General features: G+C 42.4%; 2 protein-coding genes across 3 annotated transcripts in view; one reads left to right on the plus strand and one right to left on the minus strand.

Moving 5' to 3' along the window:
• ep300a (EP300 lysine acetyltransferase a) overlaps positions 1-7,689 on the plus strand; it is a 36,737-nt gene extending 29,048 nt beyond the window's left edge. For both annotated transcript variants that reach the window (XM_088001111.1, XM_088001112.1), the window contains exons 28-31: positions 39-206; positions 342-503; positions 1,990-2,271; positions 2,514-7,689. In XM_088001111.1, the coding sequence (XP_087857237.1) occupies positions 39-206; positions 342-503; positions 1,990-2,271; positions 2,514-5,483 (3,582 nt within the window). In that variant the 3' untranslated portion in view covers positions 5,484-7,689. The remainder of the gene's footprint in view (positions 1-38; positions 207-341; positions 504-1,989; positions 2,272-2,513) is intronic.
• Positions 7,690-10,791: 3,102 nt separating this feature from the next.
• On the minus strand, positions 10,792-18,292 carry cbx7b (chromobox homolog 7b). The gene is made up of 6 exons (XM_014976648.2): positions 17,739-18,292; positions 15,876-15,919; positions 14,429-14,494; positions 13,844-13,910; positions 13,239-13,632; positions 10,792-12,448 (listed from the first exon to the last, which is right to left on the minus strand). The coding sequence occupies exons 1-6, from the start codon at positions 17,805-17,807 to the stop codon at positions 12,210-12,212; spliced, it is 879 nt and encodes a 292-aa protein (XP_014832134.2). The 5' UTR covers positions 17,808-18,292; the 3' UTR covers positions 10,792-12,209.
• Between the last annotated feature and the right edge of the window lie 75 nt (positions 18,293-18,367).

Consider the following 18,367-nt stretch of genomic DNA (forward strand, 5'->3'; position numbering starts at 1 on the left):
TGCAGAACATTAACTTTTCTTTGTTTCTTGCATCAAAGGATATTTTCAAACAGGCGACGGAGGATCGTTTAACCAGTGCCAAGGAACTGCCTTATTTTGAGGGCGACTTTTGGCCCAATGTGTTGGAGGAGAGTATCAAGGAGCTGGAGCAGGAGGAGGAGGAGAGGAAGAAGGAGGAGAGCAGTACTTCTAATGAGAGCATTGATGTAAGGCTGAGTCTCTTCCCTCTCTCTGCTCTTTGATTTAGATTGTGTTTCTGGGAAGAGGAGTCATGAACTGGTTCCAGAATGCATCGATGAAACAATCACGGGTTTTCTTCTTTTTCTTTCTCCTTTGTGCAGGATGCAAAAAGCGACAGCAAAAATGCAAAGAAGAAGAACAACAAAAAGACGAGCAAGAACAAAAGCAGCTTGAGTCGCTCGAATAAGAAGAAACCCGGGATGCCCAACGTTTCCAACGATCTGTCGCAGAAACTTTACGCCACAATGGAGAAACACAAAGAGGTATGGAGGCACACTCAGCGCGGCCCATCTAACCTGCTGATCACTGCTAAATATTAGACCAGTCTGGCATTTGTGCTCCAATTCTGACATCTATGTCAGCCAGCGGCATAGAAGAAGACCTAAAGCAAATTAGTTATCACTTATTTATATAAGGAAGAGAGATGGTGTCACACGTCTGTATTAGAATGAAGTTGCTGTAAATATAAATTAAACATGGACTTACATCTTTTGTTAGCTGTTTGCCTGGATAGCGTCATAGAAAAAGCAGTCTTCATCTGTATTCTGTAAGTGGACACTAACCCCAACTCTGATCTCTCTAAAACACAAACATTTTGAATTTGTTCAATATTTTGTTCAATAACAAATATGGGCCAAAAGATTTGTTTTTTATTACTCTTTATTTAACCAGGTGAGTTAAGAATGAATTCTCATTTTGAAACAACGACCTGGCGGCACAAACACAATAAAACCCAAAATGTGCATACATAGAATGAAATGTAATATTTTAGCTGAACTGTGTGCAGATTTAAGACAGCATCTTCATTAAAATATCTTTAAAACTTTCTGGTTATTCAAAGGTAAAATAGAATATAACATTTGAATCACTGTGGATTGGGCTGGTGTTCGTCCAATCACGAACACCAGCCCATATCTCTCGGTACCTTTACTTAATAATAATCTTAACATGGCAGTATATAACTATATAAAATGTGTTTTACATATTTGTTAAAATTAGTATTATGTTGTGACAGAACAAGTATATAAATAATCTGTGAAAAACTTGAGCTCTGCACTCTCGCTGTGCAAACTGCAGAAATGCATCAGAAAAACAATCAATCAGAGCCAGGGTTAGGGTCTTAAAGCGCCATCAATCATGCTTGTGCTAGCCCCTTTACCCTTGCTCTCTGCTACACTACACATGTTTCAACACAATATAGCCTGCCAGGAATCACAAGACTAGTTGGCATAGCCTTTGTATAAATGTGGATAAGTGGTTTTCCTGGAATGGTAAGTTTTTCTCTCTGCTATTGGCACATTGAGCAGCATTTGTTGACAGTGCTGCTAAATTGTCAATCTGATTGAGAATTGATTGGTTGTCAGTCAAATTGACCAGTGTTTCCCAACCTTGGTCCTGAAGGAACACTGTCCTACATGTTTTAGGTTTCCATGATTTAATGTGCCTGTTAATCAGACAACGATTTAAATCAACTGGGCTGAAGCAAGGAAATACCTTAAACATGTAGGTCAGTGCCTACCCTGGTGCCTTGAAGACCAGGGTTGGGAAACACTGAAATTGGCTGTGATTGAGTGGTGGAGCTCAATCTTTTCAGATTACCTGTCTCATATTATAATGTTAGAACATGGTGACAAATCAGAAAAAAAACAGAAAAAAAAAATATTACTGCAGCTTTAAGTGAACTCCTTTGTTTGTCTTGTTTTTTTAAAGACTGCTAATCACCCATCCCTCATCTCTTCCTGCTGCCAGGTGTTCTTTGTGATCCGGCTGATCGCGGGTCCCATGGCGAACGCCTTGCCCCCCATCGTGGACCCGGACCCCCTGATGGCATGTGACCTGATGGACGGTCGGGATGCGTTTCTGACACTGGCCCGGGACAAACACCTTGAGTTCAGCTCATTGAGGAGGGCCAAGTGGAGCTCCATGTGCATGCTGGTGGAGTTGCACAACCAAAGCCAGGACCGCTTTGTTTACACGTGCAACGAGTGCAAGCACCATGTGGAGACCCGCTTCCACTGCACCGTCTGTGAGGTGAGTGTCAGGGTGGAGGGTCGGATGTGTTGAAGTTGGAAGGTATACGGGACAAGTGTGGACATAGATTTCTGTTTCCAGACTTTATCTCTTACCCCATAGTTTAAATGTCACCTATTCTTTACTTTTTATATGCGAGTCTGGGAACGCATTAAATATCTCCATGAAAAATGTCTATAAATCCCAACTTTCCCATTCTGCAACTTTCATCTTAATTGTTCTGTCTGTGGCGTTTGCTACAGGATTACGACCTGTGCATCACCTGCTACAACACTAAGAGGCATGAGCACAAGATGGAGAAGCTAGGCCTGGGCTTGGACGATGAGAGCAGCAACCAGGCCGCTGCCACCACCCAGAGCCCAGGAGACTCGCGCCGCCTCAGCATCCAGCGTTGCATCCAGTCCCTGGTCCACGCTTGCCAGTGTCGCAACGCCAACTGCTCCCTGCCGTCCTGCCAGAAGATGAAACGGGTCGTCCAACACACGAAAGGCTGCAAGAGGAAAACCAATGGCGGTTGCCCCATCTGCAAGCAGCTCATTGCATTGTGCTGCTACCACGCCAAGCACTGTCAGGAGAACAAGTGTCCAGTGCCATTCTGCCTGAACATCAAGCACAAGCTGCGGCAGCAGCAGCTACAGCACCGACTGCAGCAAGCCCAGATGCTGAGGAGGAGAATGGCCAGCATGCAGAGGGTTGGCCAAGCCCCTCCGGGCGGCCCACCTGGGGGGAACGGGCTGCCGTCTCCGAGTGGCAACAACGGAGCAACCGGTCCGGCTACCCCAACATCCATTGGTACGCAACCTCCGACCCCGCAGACCCCCACCCCGGGCAGCATGCCTCCACTTCCTCAGCCACAAGGAGTTCAGATGGGCGGGATGGTCACTCCGGGTCAGCAGCCAGGTGGTGCGATGACCCCTCAGCATCACCACCAGCAGTTCCAGGCAGAAGGTATGATGATGTCTCCTCAGCAGCAGATGGTGAATCAGCAGCAGCAGGCACCCAACGTGCAGCAACTGCAGCACCCTGGAGGTTTACCTCCGTACAACCCCAGACCACCGGGGCCGGCGTCTCTCCATCAGTCGCTAGGGAAACCTGGGTTGGGTCCAGCCACCCCACCCCAGCAGCAGGGGCAGGGGTCCATGCCTGTACAGAGCCAGCCGCAGGGGCCTCCTCTAGCTGCAGTAGAGACTGCCCTAAAGATCCAACGTCTAGCAGAGACCCAGAGTCGGATGGCTCAGGCCCAGGCGCAGATTCGTGGCTTGGGGCAGGGCGGCATGATCCCCCAGCACCCCCACCACCAGAACAGCCCGGCACAGATGGTAATGCCCCACATTGGGGCCCAGGGCATGGCCCCCCAGACTCAGGGAGTGGTCGGCAGGACTATGTTGGAATCGCAGCAACACGGGATGGTAGCTGGCACACAACCCCAGCTGACCTCTCAAATTCAGCAACCACTTCAACCAACAAACCAGCAGTGGGGGGGCCCCAGAGGGCCGACCATGAACCCACAAACAAGGACAGCTATAATGGGGTCTATGCCCCCCCAGCAGCAGGCTGCCATCACTCAGCAGCCACCGCCAATGAATCCGCAGCAGACCCAAGCAGGAAACCGAGGTTTGATGCAGGTGTTGGGTGTATCAGAAGGGGCAGCAGGGGCCCCTGGGCTGATACAAGGAGGTGGAACGGGTAACCTGCCCCAGGGAGCAGTACAGGAGCTTCTGCGTACCCTCCGCTCCCCAACCTCACCCCAGCAGCAGCAACAAGTCCTCAACATCCTGCGCTCCAACCCAACTCTGATGGCCGCCTTCATACGCCAGAGAACGGCCCGGTACCAAGGTTCTCAGGGAGGCCCTGGGGGGCCACCAGCTGGGGGCCCTGGAGGTGTAAGGTTCCCAGGCTCTGCTGGAGGCTTGCCCAATGTAGGGGGACCTGGAGCCAACCAGCTTGGCAACTTGGATGGGCAACAACAGGTTAACGTTAACCAGATGGGGATGAATATCGCTCAGGGTGGAGCCGGGGGAGGCAACATGCCCACTATGGCTCAGCTGCAGCAGCTGCAGCAGCAGCAGCAGCAGCAGCAGCAACGTCCCTTGTTGCAACAGCAGATGGCTGCTCTGCAACAGGGAGCAATGCAAGCTGGACAACAAGGCAACCTGGCAAATATGAATCCTCAGTTCAGAGAGTTGCTAATGAGGAGACAGCTACAGCAACAGCAGCAGCAACAACAGCTACAGCTGCAGCAACAACAGCTGCAGCAGCAACAGCAGCAACTACAGCAACAGCAGCAACAAATGGCGAACCATGGGCCGTTCCAGCAACAGCAGCAAGCGCAGCAGAGCTTCATGCAACCTGGACAAGGACAGGCAGGGATGCCTCCGTCCTCTCAGCCACAGCCTGCAGGGGGTGCTGTAGGGGTCCATCAGCAGCAACAAGGACCACAGGGGGGGCCAGCTCAGCAAGGGTACCCCATGTCACAAGTAGCTGCTGCGCTGCAGCAGAGGCTGCATCAGGTACAGATGCAGCAGAACATCGGTGGTCACCAAGGACCAGATCTGAGTGGGGGGGTTTCCGGGCCTCCCCTGCAGCCCGGACAGGGGGCTTCAGGGCAGGGGCAGGGGCAGGGTGGAGTGGGAGTGCCACCGCTGTCCCAAGGCATGGTTCACCAGAACTTCCAGCAGAGACTGCTGCAGCCATCACACCTGGGGGGCGGCTCGCCCGCCCAGCACAGCAGCCCCATGAGCCCCCAGATGGCCCAGTCCCCCCACATCCCGGGCCAAGGCGGCCTCGGCCCGGCAGGCTCACTGGGCAGCCAGGTCCGCTCCCCTCAGCCCTCCCCCCGGCCGCAGTCGCAGCCACCACACTCCAGCCCATCCCCGCGCATGCAGCCCTCCTCCCAGCCGCAGCCCTCACCTCACCGCATCTCCCCGCAGACACAGAGCGGGTCGCCTCACCCGGGCCACCTCGCCCAGCACCACCCCAGCATGGCTCCGCCCCAGCCGCCACAGGTCCAACAACAAGCTTTGTCCCAGCAGCAGCAGCCACCAGGGGGCTCCGTGGATCCCAGTCAATTCAGTGACCAGAACTCCATCATGTCCCAGCTGAGCGGGATGGCAGGGATTCACGGAGGGCAAGGCACGCAGCCAGACATGCTGGGGGGAAACAATAACAGCGGCAGCAGCAACAGCCAGGAGCTCAACCACAATCTCATGTAGCCTCGCCTCGACTTTTTGCTCTGACTTGTTGCCCCTGATGACAAACTGCCACACAGCGAGCTGGGGCTTTTAAAAGTTTTTATTTTTTATTTAAACATTTTTCTGATGTATAAATACGAACTAAAGCTTCCTTCCTATGGGAGATGCGACTTTAATCTTAGAAATCAATAAGTGGATAAATTAAAAACAATGGTAAGTTATTGCTGTTAATATATATATATATCTATATATTTTTGCCAACTGTGTACAAAAAGGCAGAAGGGTAGAGTTTCTGGTGGAGATATTTCTTCCTTAAATATGACAATATTTTCGGGGACTGAGTATTTTGCCTTTTTAAGAAGATTTTTAAGATTTCAAATGTGGTTATAAAAAAGTTAAAGTGAGTGATGTGTCTTTATATATATATATATATATATATATATATATATATATATATATATATATATATATATATATATATATATATATATATATATATATATATATATAAAAGTTTTCCCCTGAAGCACCCTGTCATGATTGTATTTTCCAGTCTGATTATTTTGTATTTTAGTTCTGTCGATGAATCGTAAAAGGAACACAAACATATCTTCCGTTACAGCGGTCTTCTTCATAACGGTGAACACAGCTTTGTACGTGACTGCAGCAAATTCCAGATATTTATTACTTTGAGCAGGTGGGAGGAAATCTATGTGTGTGTGTGTGTGTATGCGCATGCGCGCGCGAGTTTTATTTTGTAGGTGTGTGAGAGAGCGAATCAGGGGTTTCTATTACAGGTTTTTGTCAAACATTTACCGTGTTTTGGCAGATTTTGGCCACATGTACCTGACGGATTGCACCCACTTCTCAGCCTTTTTGTGAATATGCATCCCTCCGGTCCCTTCTTTGCCGATCCGCAACAAAATGTGGAGGAATAAAAAGGCATATTGCCGTTTTGTTCTTTTTTTTTTTCCTCAAAAAGGTTGTAAATATTTTCCAGCTCTGTTTTTATGTGACATATTAAAGATTGAGCAAGCTCCGCCTTCGCCCTCTACCTTAACGGTTTTCCTTTCAATTATTTTGCCTCTTTTGTTTCCCATTTGCAGCAGCAAGGTTTGATTTGTTAGTACTGTAAACATAGGAAATTGTGGAGTTTGATACAATTTTTTGTTTTTCTTTGTAAAGAAATGTCTAAAAAAGTGTACATATTTTTAAAAAAATCTGTGCAAATGATGTTTTTGCTCCTTTTCTTCCCCCCCTTCATGGAATATTTGCTGTGTCTGAAACAAAAAGACAGAAGTGCTCCTAAGCTACTGTACAGTATTAACCTTCTTTTCTTTTTTCTAAAGTGTACAGTATGGGTTGTTGTAGGTCACAAGCACCAATGCGCCTTTTTTTTAGTGTATTTTTTGACAAGGTTTTGGAGAGGTAGGGGCTATCGCACCCACGTTATTGTAGACAAAAAACAAACAAGAAAAAAACTTCCGCGGTAAACCTGCACAAAACGGAGCCAAAACAAGGGATCGATCTGAAAGACCGAACATTTGGTTGTTTAGCTTTTTCCAGAGAGGACTGAAGACACAATATTCACACTCTTACTATTTGTTTTTCTCTAAAAGTCGGGCTTGTTGGGTATGGGGAAGGAACACATCAAAACCAGGTTGCAATATATCTCGAGACTTATTTTATAAATAAGAAAAAAAAAACATGGATGAACTGTCTTTTATATATAGATATATTATTTAATTTTATTTTTTTGGAAATAAAACTTGAAGCTACAGGAGTTATTAGATAAAAAATGTTTTGTTTTCTATTAAAGGTGTTATGGTGATGCATAAAGACACTGCAGACAGTTATTGGATTTGCCCTGGAGAGGCTGTGGAGTTCATTCTACCATCCTTTTGATGAGATGTTTTATGTACATGAATAAAGTTGTATACATATTGAATCACTGTACAAACAGATGGCAACTGAACAAATTTTTGTCAATTTCTTTTCCTAAAAAGAGACTGGAAATAAGATATTTAAATTTGTTTAGTATTCAAATGGAATCGCTGACCACTCTTTTTTTTTTCTCCTTTTCTTCCTCTTAACAATTTTGTGCTTGCTGAGAGAAAGCAAAAATAACTGTTGCTCAATTTTTTTTAAGTTATTTTGGTGGTCTGATTGTTTTTTGCCAATAAATTAATTGTACAATAAAGTATGTTTGTACTATTGGGAAAAAAAATTGCTTTCTTCTTTGCCACAAATATCAAATCGGTTTGTCAGCTAGATAAGTAATTTATGTAGAAATCCATAAAGGGCAAATATAGAAAAAACATGGTCTAAAATAGTTTCCCGTTTCTTTTACGATCTGACCATTTTGTTTCTTACAAAATGTTTCTTAAAAAAAGCTGAAGCAGTTTTGAATCCAGTAGAAAGTACAGAAATTGACATTTTTCAAATACATCAAATGTGTGAAAGTTAAAATTTTAAATTTCAACCTCAGACTCTTAGTTTGGAGCTCCTGACTGTTGAAGTGAGGATGATACCATGGTGACATCCGAAGGGCTGTCCAATTCAACAGTGTTTGTGCTGTTGTAGATAGGGGGGGGAAAAGTACACTTATGCCCAAAAACAAGGAAATTTCTGAGCTTAACAAGTTGAAATTTTTCTTATTTGAAACTCAAATTTCCAAAGCAATTTCTTGTTCCTTTTATTTTTAATGAGAAACAGGGCTAATTTTTGGTGCTTACTGATAAGTAAATAACTTATAACTTGCCAATAAATTAACTCTGATAAATAACTTGTCAGTGGGTCTCATGACTGCATCTACCTATAACTTCTAGCTGGTTAATGTACTCGAAAGTGCATCAAAGAACATGCAGTGGATTTTTCCATTTTCGGTATTTCAGATCACCGATAGCTGCTTACTCACTCCACCTCGATAAAAGATGGCCGCCAAAGTCATAGTAAACATGTGCAACATTTATTTTCGTGTTACCCAACAAGCAGTTGAAACACGACAACACTTGATAGACTGGAGCAGGTAATGTGCGGATTCACATCACGGTACTTCTGCGCTCGGTGGTGGACAGATGCGGCGCAAGCGACAAGAGGCAACAGTAAGCCCTGTAGGGGGCGCTTGTTCTATCACAACAGTACAGTTTCTCTGGAAATGGAATCTGGTTATAACAAACTGTATAAAACAATCATGTGCAGTTATATGCAGGACCCATATACAATAAATATACATTCAGGTCAATGTAGAAAAATGACTAGAAAAATGTATTTCTGCTTACGGTCCAAACAGGCGGTCTCCAGGCAACCGTTTCTGTCTTACATCAGTGGAGAGGAGAAAAGTAAAACACTGGTAGTAATTAGTCATGTGGAGAGATATTCTTAAAAGCTCCACGGTTACATCAAAACAGTGCAGTGGTAGGCACTTTCATTTTCACTGATAAACACTCCATCATCAGCAGCAGCAGCAGCAGCAGCACGACATCATCTCAGATCCTGCGTTCACAGAGTCTGGCTAAAGCTACTGGGTCATTATATGTGCAGTGCCTCACAACCCTGGATCTCTTTAACACTTTGTCACCTTACAGTCATAAACATCAGTGTATTTTAATAGTTTTTCATATAATAGACCAACACTAAGTAGTGTATAAGTAGATTGTTCTGGAACAAATCTTGAGAAGCTGAGTTCATGCTGAGATTTCCACATATGTATGACTCTGTGAACTCAAAGTGCCTTCTGAGTTTATTTATAGGTAGCAAAGTAAATGGGGCTGATTTCAAATGCACACAGTTCTGTAGGCCTAAAGCAATTCATCGGTAGTAATTGTCAACTAATTTATTAATCGATTTATTAGACTCAAACAGCGGCCAATTGCTGTAAGAACAACAGCCAGTAATTAAGCTAAAAAATATATAACTTTTACATTTAAGATAAAAAAAACCCCAACTTTTGTCTACTAATATGTTCTACACAGAACTCCAGTAGCATAGTCTTAGCTTTGTCTGATCCAAGTGTTTTGTAATACAATTTATTGAGTACATTTTAATTAATCATTTAATCCAAAAACTCGTCAACAAATCAGCTTTACACTGTATTGATATTAAGTAAAGCAGAAATGGCTGAGCTTTTCACTTTACTGTTAGAAACATTGTTTTGCTGCAGGTGCATCTATGCTACAAATGTTTAATTTCTCATTTAGAAATGGAACTGAACTATTTGTTTATTTGCATCTTTTAATGCATTTTTGATATTGTACAAAAAAAAATCCTTAAGTGGTTTAAAAAAAAACCTTGTAGAATATAGCGATGGTTTAGTCAGATTAATCGATTAATCATCAGAATAATCAGTTACTAAAATGGTAGTTATTTGCAATCCTACCACTCTGTCACACAAACATTTTTTTTGGTTTTTAGAATAAAGGTCAGAATTGTTTCTGTTTGTGTTTTTTTTATTATCTAAAGCTGCAAACAGCAGATAAAACCAAATACATGAGCCTGGTAACGTTACACAATCGTTGTAACGTTGAGATTCTGAAACTCTGAAACTGTAATGAAACTTTCTGGTCAAGCTCTGATGGACACACACCAGTGTGACTGTGTTTAACATTCTGTTAAACACAGAATGTTTAACAGAATGTTTCAGAGTTCGGTCCGTTTGTGGCTTCTGCTTTATGTTGTCATGATGTAAGCTGGGTGGTTGAGAGAAACTACGCTGTGTGTCTTTGAACTAGAGGAGAGAGGCATGCGGGCGGATCAAATCGTCTCTCAGTAGACTTTGAAACACTACAAAACCAGATTAGGTAGTTTGGAGTATGTACAACATGTCTGAGTCCAGGATAACGCCTGGTTAGATTAGGGTAGAAGAGAGGAACCGGTGGCTGTGTTTACATGCACAGAGGACTCCTCTTCTTCACATGGACTCACCCAGATCCCTTCTAGTTTGTCATCAGAGCTCTGATTCATTCTGATATGTTAAAGTGCATTTCCTCGCCTTATGTCTAAAATGGCTGCATTTTATGCTAATATTTTGCTATGAATTACACAATTCCACATGAGAAAATATTATTTCAAAATAAGTTGGATTGGGTATTAAATGTTCAATTAATCAAGTATGTTGATCATTATGTAAAGAAATACAAACATAGCACCTAGCTAGCTGTTAAAAAGTTAGCTAGGTGCTAGCTGATGAGTTTTCCTCCTCATCAGCTCTGCGTTAGCATCAGATAGCTAATGGGTCCTTGAGGTTGTTGTGGTGCTAAATTTGACACACTTTACTGTTAGATACAGAATCTGAAACTATGGAGGGGGAAAGAAAAACGAACACAACTCTGGAGTTTGGTTACATTTAGACCCTGAGGGTTCTCAGTTCACAGGAGATACAAAAACATTGTTTTGGTTAAAATTCCCTCTTCTGACTACATCTTTCTCTGTTACAAGCTGATTCTTTCTCCATGTTCTAGGTAACTGCAACCAGCATGACAGTAACAGTTTGACCTGCTTTGATTAGTGGATTTGGGAGAACCCTCCCTGCGATGGACTGGTGACCTGTCCGGTGTGTACTTGATGTTGACAGCTGAGGAAAGGCATCAGCACCCCTCCTGACCCCGATAAGGGTGTAAAAAAATGGATGGATGGATGGATGGATGGATGGATGGATGGATGGATGGATGGATGGAGAACCTCCATGACAGAAAGAAAATGTCACAAGCTAAATGAAGCAACCCTTTTGGACACCAATGTTTTCTGGATTGAGCAAAAACAATAAAATTATTTCATCTGGTCAAGAAGTCTGTATGTTTTCATGAGTAAAGAGGTTTTATTGCTGGAAATTACTATCCACCAGCATAAACAGAAATGTGTTATTTAAAATGTTTTTTTTTTACGAGTGTTATGATTCACTGGAATGAAGAAAACCTTTAAGCCAATCACCAGCTGCTCTCAGCTGTCTGTGCTTGTGTCATTTCCTTCCTGTCAGCTAGAAGTACATGATGGTTTTGAACTCCGATGTATTCCACTTAAAGTGACCAGATCAACCATACATTGCAAAAATATTCATACATTTTGAAGATTTCCAGCTTTTGGTCATGTTTAAACCATAACTCTTGTGCTTTATTACAATTTTACAAGAGAGACCAACACAGGGTGGAGCATAATTGTGAAGGGAAAAGTAAATCATGGTTTCAACACTCTTACTTGTTGAAATCTGGAAAGTGTTTTCCACCAGAACCTGCATCACATATAATGATGTGATGTTACGTTTCATAATAAATGAACTGACAAAATGAAAGTGCGGACACAGCATTTCTTTAAGTCTTGTGCTTTTCTGCTGCACACTGACAACAATGTTTGTAGAGTTTTCCTCTGAACACTTTCTAAAAACCCGCCAAATGTTCCGCGAAGCAGCTCAGACTTTAACAGCCCGCCCCAAGCTGCTTTTTCCAGCCCCAAAAAAGAAAACCCGTCTAATCTGGCAACACTGTTAGGGGTGTTGTAGTGAATTAAAAATGGATGCCACACTAAGATTTAGACTTTTAATTGTAAAAAATGTTGATAACCAGACCTGATTGTCTTTTGATTTTCTATGTCTACCCTGTGTGTTGGTTTGTCTCATTAAATCCAAATATTACACAGTGACGTCTACAGTTGTGACATGACGAAAAGTGGACAAGTGCAAGGGGTGTGAATACTTTTGTAAGGCACTGCTGACTCTGTGCATATAAACCAAGCGGCTCCAGCAGTGTGTCAGAGTCAGTGCCTCCAGCAGCTCCGAGGGGCCCCATCACCAACCTGCTCCCACACCTCCAGGCCCCAGTCCTGGAAGAATCCTCTGGCTGCTCTGGACTCCCTGAAGGTCACTGTAAGGGCGTTGAGGGTGACGTCTGTGACCGTCACCTCTCCTGGGCACACCAGGGGTCGCCACAGTTTGTCTGACGTGTCTGCGCCACCTGACCCCACTGCTGTGCTCCAGTTATCTAGGCCCCTGTGTCCTAAAGGAAAGGTCAAGGGTCAAACAGAAGATGAATGAAACTCGTATATTTGCATCATTTTTGGATAACATGTAGCATATGATAACAGAGAAAGCTATGCAACGTGAGGAAAACTCAAAGGTTTTTATTTAAATGTGAATAGAAAAACGTGCCTTTAAAACAGCAGTATGTAATTTTTTTTAAATATATTTTTTTAAATACTTGTTGAAACTGTCACTATGTCATGACTGAGAAAATCTGTGAAAAAAAATGGAGCTCCTCTGCCTCCTTCCAGTGCTAACTAGAAACAACCAATCGGGAGGCGGGTCTTAGCGCTGTCAATCATCATCCATGCCGCCCGCTTCGCTGCAGCTAACAAAGCCTGTTAGGAATACTAAGGTTAGTCAGTAGGACGGTGGATAAAGTGTTTTGATGGATTGGTGAGATGTTTCTCCATCACTAGCACATTTAGCAGTGAGGTTGATTGACAGCGCTAAGCCCCTCCTTCTGGCTGTGATTGGTTGTTTTTGGTTGGGAGCGGTGAATTTCTTCAGACAGCAATAATAACTGTGAGGAGGAGGGGATTGTTCTTTTCACAGATTATCTGTCTCATATTACCCTAACAAAACATGCTGACAGTTTTAAAACAAATTTAAATAAAAGTTACATCTTGCAGCTTTAATGAGCCTCTGGAGGATTGGTTCTATAATCAGCTCAGGATGACGCAAGGCGTTGGCCGTATGCCCAGAAAACAAGCCAAACTGGGACAAGACTGGTTGGATTAAACTCTCTGACCAAGTGACACACATACCGTTAAAAACACCTTCTCCCATCTTAGCCTCCTCTTTCTCCTTCTGGCTGTGATTGGTTGTTTTTGGTTGGGAAAGGTGTTCACTATCCTCTGCGCTGTTCTTCTCCTCTTCCTCCTCTTCTTCTTCCTCCTCCTCTTCCTCATCTTCCTCTTCCTCCTCCTCCTCCCAGGCCTCTTGTGAGGGTCTCTGGAGGTTTAAGCCAAGTCGTCTGCTCTGCTTGCTCTTTCGATGCGCTGCTTGCGTTCGAGAAGGAACGCAGGCGTCTTCCTCATCCTCATCCTCATCCTCCTCATCGTCAGGAACCAGGGAGCGCGTCAGAGAGAGACGCAGGCGAGGGGGAGGCTTGGCGGGAATCTTGTGAGCGCTGCGGAGATCCATGGTGTAAACGGTGTTCTGAAATGATAAAATGAGCTAGAAAAGGTTTGGCAACATCATAATGTGGGGAGGTTTTTCTATGAAAGCAGCATTGAAGCTGTAAAGCTGATGGAAACTTATAGAAAGGAGCAGGAGTGTCCAAAGTGCATCCCAGGGGCCATGTGTGGCCCCTGGACTGATTTCATGTGGAAAAAAATCAAGCGTCTGGGAAAGTTTTTGGAGACTTTACCTGCAGCAGGAGTCGTTTTGACTTGGACCCTTTCCTCCTGTGGCCAATGACTCTGTCTCTCTCTTCTCTGGGAAAGTGAACAAAAAAAGGAATGGGTTAGTTGAATTTAGATTCTCTGCATGTGGTTTTGCTGTGTCATTCCTCTTGTTGCAATAAATGTCAGTGAAGCTCCGCGCTAGCATGCCTGCATCCTAAGTGCACTAAGGAATGTTAACATAGATCCTTCTTCCCCAGCAGCTGTTAGCCTCCAGAACCATCACTGCTCCCAACAAAATCAAGAAGTATTTACACCCCTGCTGCTTTTTGAACAATTTTGCCCATTTCAAGCCAGGTTTCACGTTTCTACTGTGTTCACACATATTTTTTTTCTGTTTTCATAAATTGTAAATAGACTGTTTAATGTGCATTATGTGCATTTTTTTTAAAAATTGATCCTTATCAGCTGCACATTGTAAAGTATGCTATTTCTGAATTTCCCCACTGTGAACATTTCAGTGAGAGATTAGAAATGCTAAAAACCTACAACACCAGAGCAATGTCAGAGTGGCTCATGTTGTTTGTGTTCCGTTTGAAGGAGGGTCTCACTTGTCCTCGAACGCCTGCACCAGGCGCCGGTCCAGGATGTGCTCCTCAGGTTCCCAGGTGCTGTACCTGTGAGCCATTGCAAGAAAGAGATCTTTATTTTTACATAAACTCCATCTCTTTGTCTTTTTCATTTAGTTGGCAGATTAAGCGACTCAAACCTCATCAAAGCACATCCCATTAAAACGAAGACTGAAAAAAAAAAAAAAAAACTAAGCTAATCTGAGCTCCATCTTCTTGAGCCAAAGGAGAAGTTTTGACTGAAAGACAACTTAGTCAAAAAATGAAAAGGAGTTTGCTTCTTTAAAATCTTTTAAAATTTGTGGAATTTATTTTCATTTTTCATACTGTATGAAGAAAAAAAAAAACCCTGAAATCCAAACATGTTAAATCTTAAAACCCAACAAAATATGTTTGAATTTGATGTGTACTGCGTCGCAGTTTGAGAGAGCAGCTCATCTAAAGTTATTGTTTTGGAAATTCTTCACAGAAACCTCTGAATGCATGCATAATTGATTGGAGCGAACTTCCATATCAGCTTAATGTTTGATCAGGCTGAGCTTCCAACCGCAAATGAAATGAACAGGGACAACAGAACATCTGGTGAGTTAGAACAGCAAAAAATTAAACTAGAAATATCAATTTATGCCATATTTTTAAATCAGTGAGGATGTAATTATTTTTATTCAGCATCTCTAGAGCATCTCAAATTTTTCACTATATTAAAATTTAACAAGCTGATATTAAATTTTTTTCTAGAGAAACTCCCCCCCTACTCTTTAGTTGAAAAACTGTTGGAACCACTGGAACATTTGTATCATTTGACATTTTTGAGGGGTGGGGGGATTCTGAAATGGCTGTCAAACTTCAACTTCAATTCAAGTCTGAATGAAGCTGTTGCAGAACAATTAATTGCAGGATACATTAAATTGAGCTAGATCATTTCCATTCTGATGATTAATATTTTTTTGAAGGTCAATTTTGTAAACAGAGACATCACGATCCATTTTATTTATGGTTTCTGTTGTGTGTTTTATTTATTGTTTTTGGTCACTGCGCTTTATTTTGGATATTTAAAATGTCTTCCAGTTCCAGTGTTAAGTTTTTTGTTTTTTTATTAAATTAGAGTTTATTGGTCTTTGAGAAGGGGGGATATGCATTATTATGCCATTATTGATATATTACTTGAAAATGGTATCAAAGCAACAATGTTATCGTCTATTGGAATAACCACTGGGAACAAACTCAGTATTTACACCCTGCTGTTATTTGCAATGTTCTTTTAAATTTTCTGCAAATCGTCTATTGCTGTTTTCTATGCACATCTTTTTCAAGATCCTATATCCTACATCGTTGTGTTACTTTATTGCACATGTTGTGCACGTGATTAGATTTTTGTCATAAAACAAAGGCTCTCTTTAGATGAAATATTCCATGCTTACATACTCACTTTGGAGGCCATCCTTTCCACTTCAGCAGGTACTCCACATTACCCTGTGGAGAAAAGGTTCCAGACCAGCATCAAAGGAGCAGAAAATAACACAGCTCTTAGAGCTGTGTTGCTTTTATAATTCTTCGGTAACTCTGCATCATTGCTTTGCAGTTCATGAAACATATTGCAGACTGAGTGAAAGGTGCCACCAAGCTTTGTGAAATACAGTTGGTTTACTTCTGATCAAAATATTCCACCCAACCTTCACTTTTAACATCCTTCCTGTGGCAACTTGAAATATCTTATTTATCTTCTGTTGGATCCACATTGAGTTATTGAGATGACGCTCTTTCATCACATGATGTGTAATATAATAACATTAATATACCAACCGAAGCACTCAGAGTTCGTCATTTCTTGGTGAAGTCATCCTCGGCTCTTAAAAATATTCTCAGTGGATGAAGTCACCACTTTCCCAAACTTCATCTAGATCCCTTGAGGACATGAAGGTGCATTATAATCATGAGTAGATATATTTGATCTGATAAATCCATCTTAATATTTAACTTCAAACTAAATAGAAAATTGAGTATATAAAAAACATGTTTATATTGTAAACTCATGGCATATCACATGATATTGAGCACATCAGTAAATAAGTTTAATATAGCTCTTACTCATCAAGCTTCATTCTGAAACTCTATTGTGTTTGTTGTTTGGTTACTGTATGAAATTACCATGAACATCAGCGGTTCTATATTTAAACAGAGTGTGAATGACGTCTGTAAATCGAAACACAGACCGTTAGCTCTTGTGAACTCCTAAAATTTACAACCATCTAAACATATTTATACAAAAGCATAAATTAACTGCTAATAAATCTGCTAATAAATCTTAATAAAATGTTTTTTTTTTCCTCACTAGTTTTTCAGATTTGCCTTAAACTAGCTAGACTTGCTAAAATGACCAATTACAGTCACAATTTCAGTTCTGTAAATGTGACATTTGAAGTGTCTGAAATTTCTTACAAAAACTCCCCAAAACATGAATTATAATTCAGAAAATAAATGGTAGAGGAATCAGGTTTTGGTGGAAGAGTGACAACACGGATTTTATTGCATTATTACCTTAATGTGGCGCCAGCAGCTCCAGCTTAACCTTGATGTGGCCAGAAATGCCCAAAGACTTGCATTGAAACTGCATTATTTTGATCTTAGTCATTGCAAGTGAAGCCAGAGAAAACTCTGCGCATGTAGCATTTAGGATCTCTTTACACAGACTTTAAACCGTTGTAATTGTATGACAGATCATTTTTCCAACTTTAAAACAGTAACATTTTAAAGGGGTGGAGTAAAATTTTGTTTAAAGTCTAGAGTTAATCATAATAAACAGATAAAACATTTTTTAATTTTGCTCAATTTAAATCTGTGCTCACATTTTAGCTTACCTCTATAACCAGTTCAATGCAAAAAAATAAAGCAGAAATGACAGTCTCTCAGGTTCCTCTTTTGTGCTCCAGAACCCTTAAGTTCTAGATACGCACCTGTTAATGTCAACAACATGGCACGAGACCTACTCAGCAGGCAGACAGGCCCATAATAACAGTTTGCCTGAATGTTTCCTCGTAGGGCTTAATGAGTCAAACAGCTTACGCCACAAGATACTGCGCAGTTACAACTGTTAAATTCAGGGGACACCTGACCCCCTTAAAAAGCCTCTTAATTAGCTAACCAGGTTAAAAGACAACTGTGCTACTAATCTCTCAGGCATTAATTAGCATCCTCCCTCCCAAAACAAACACATGACACCGCAACGCACGCTGACATTACCCCGCTGCTCATCACGTCATTAATAATTTACGTCCCACTTTTGAACCCTTACCTTTCGAAGTCTTTTCTTCAGAATTGATTCCACGGCAAACACTTGCTCTCCAATGGCAGAGAGCTCCATCGATTGTGCGCACCAATCCTCCGTGGGGATTTAACTGTCAAACTAACGTCCTTCTCCCTCACAAACTAAGCTAACGGTAAACTGCTACTGAGGGCGCGTGCCTCGGCTCCGTCCTCCCCTCTTCTCTGTCGCCGCTTCGGTTTGCTCCCACTTTCAGAGGCCGGTTTATCTGGAGCGACTTCCTCAGCACGCGTCCAGTGACTTTACAAAATCTGCGACACATCTGCACACCGCTTCGCGCGCGCTCGTGCCATGAAAGCGCGTTCCCCGTGAAGGATGAGTCGGCGCGCGCCACTGGCTGCCTCATCATCCTTGTTATTTACTGGATACCAAACGGTGGTAGTACTCTCATCCTTTAGCTCCCTTAAAGCAGCAGAGCATCAACATGCTAACATTTATCAATGGGAATATAGCCACTTGTAAAAGTATTCACATCCATTGAACATTTTTCACGCCATTCAACAACCACAAACTCCAGAAAAAAAAAAAGAAAAAAAAAGCAATGGATCCATACATCTCTGCAATTTTCTATCCTTTTAAAAGCACCACACATCCTAGTA

This window comes from Poecilia mexicana, unplaced genomic scaffold (assembly GCF_051168715.1).
Source record: "Poecilia mexicana isolate PSO_F unplaced genomic scaffold, ASM5116871v1 scaffold_19, whole genome shotgun sequence".
Classification (NCBI taxonomy): domain Eukaryota; kingdom Metazoa; phylum Chordata; class Actinopteri; order Cyprinodontiformes; family Poeciliidae; genus Poecilia; species Poecilia mexicana.

What these genes read in the sequence shown, in the direction of transcription:
- cbx7b (XM_014976648.2), bottom strand. Translation starts at nt 17,807, where the DNA reads ATGGAGCTCTCTGCCATTGGAGAGCAAGTGTTTGCCGTGGAATCAATT. An exon ending in TGAAGAAAAGACTTCGAAAG is followed by an intron (nt 15,920 to 17,738) that starts GTAAGGGTTCAA and finishes TTTTCTCCACAG; the next exon opens with GGTAATGTGGAGTACCTGCT. An exon ending in CAAAACGACTCCTGCTGCAG is followed by an intron (nt 13,633 to 13,843) that starts GTAAAGTCTCCA and finishes TTATCATTTCAG; the next exon opens with AACACCGTTTACACCATGGA.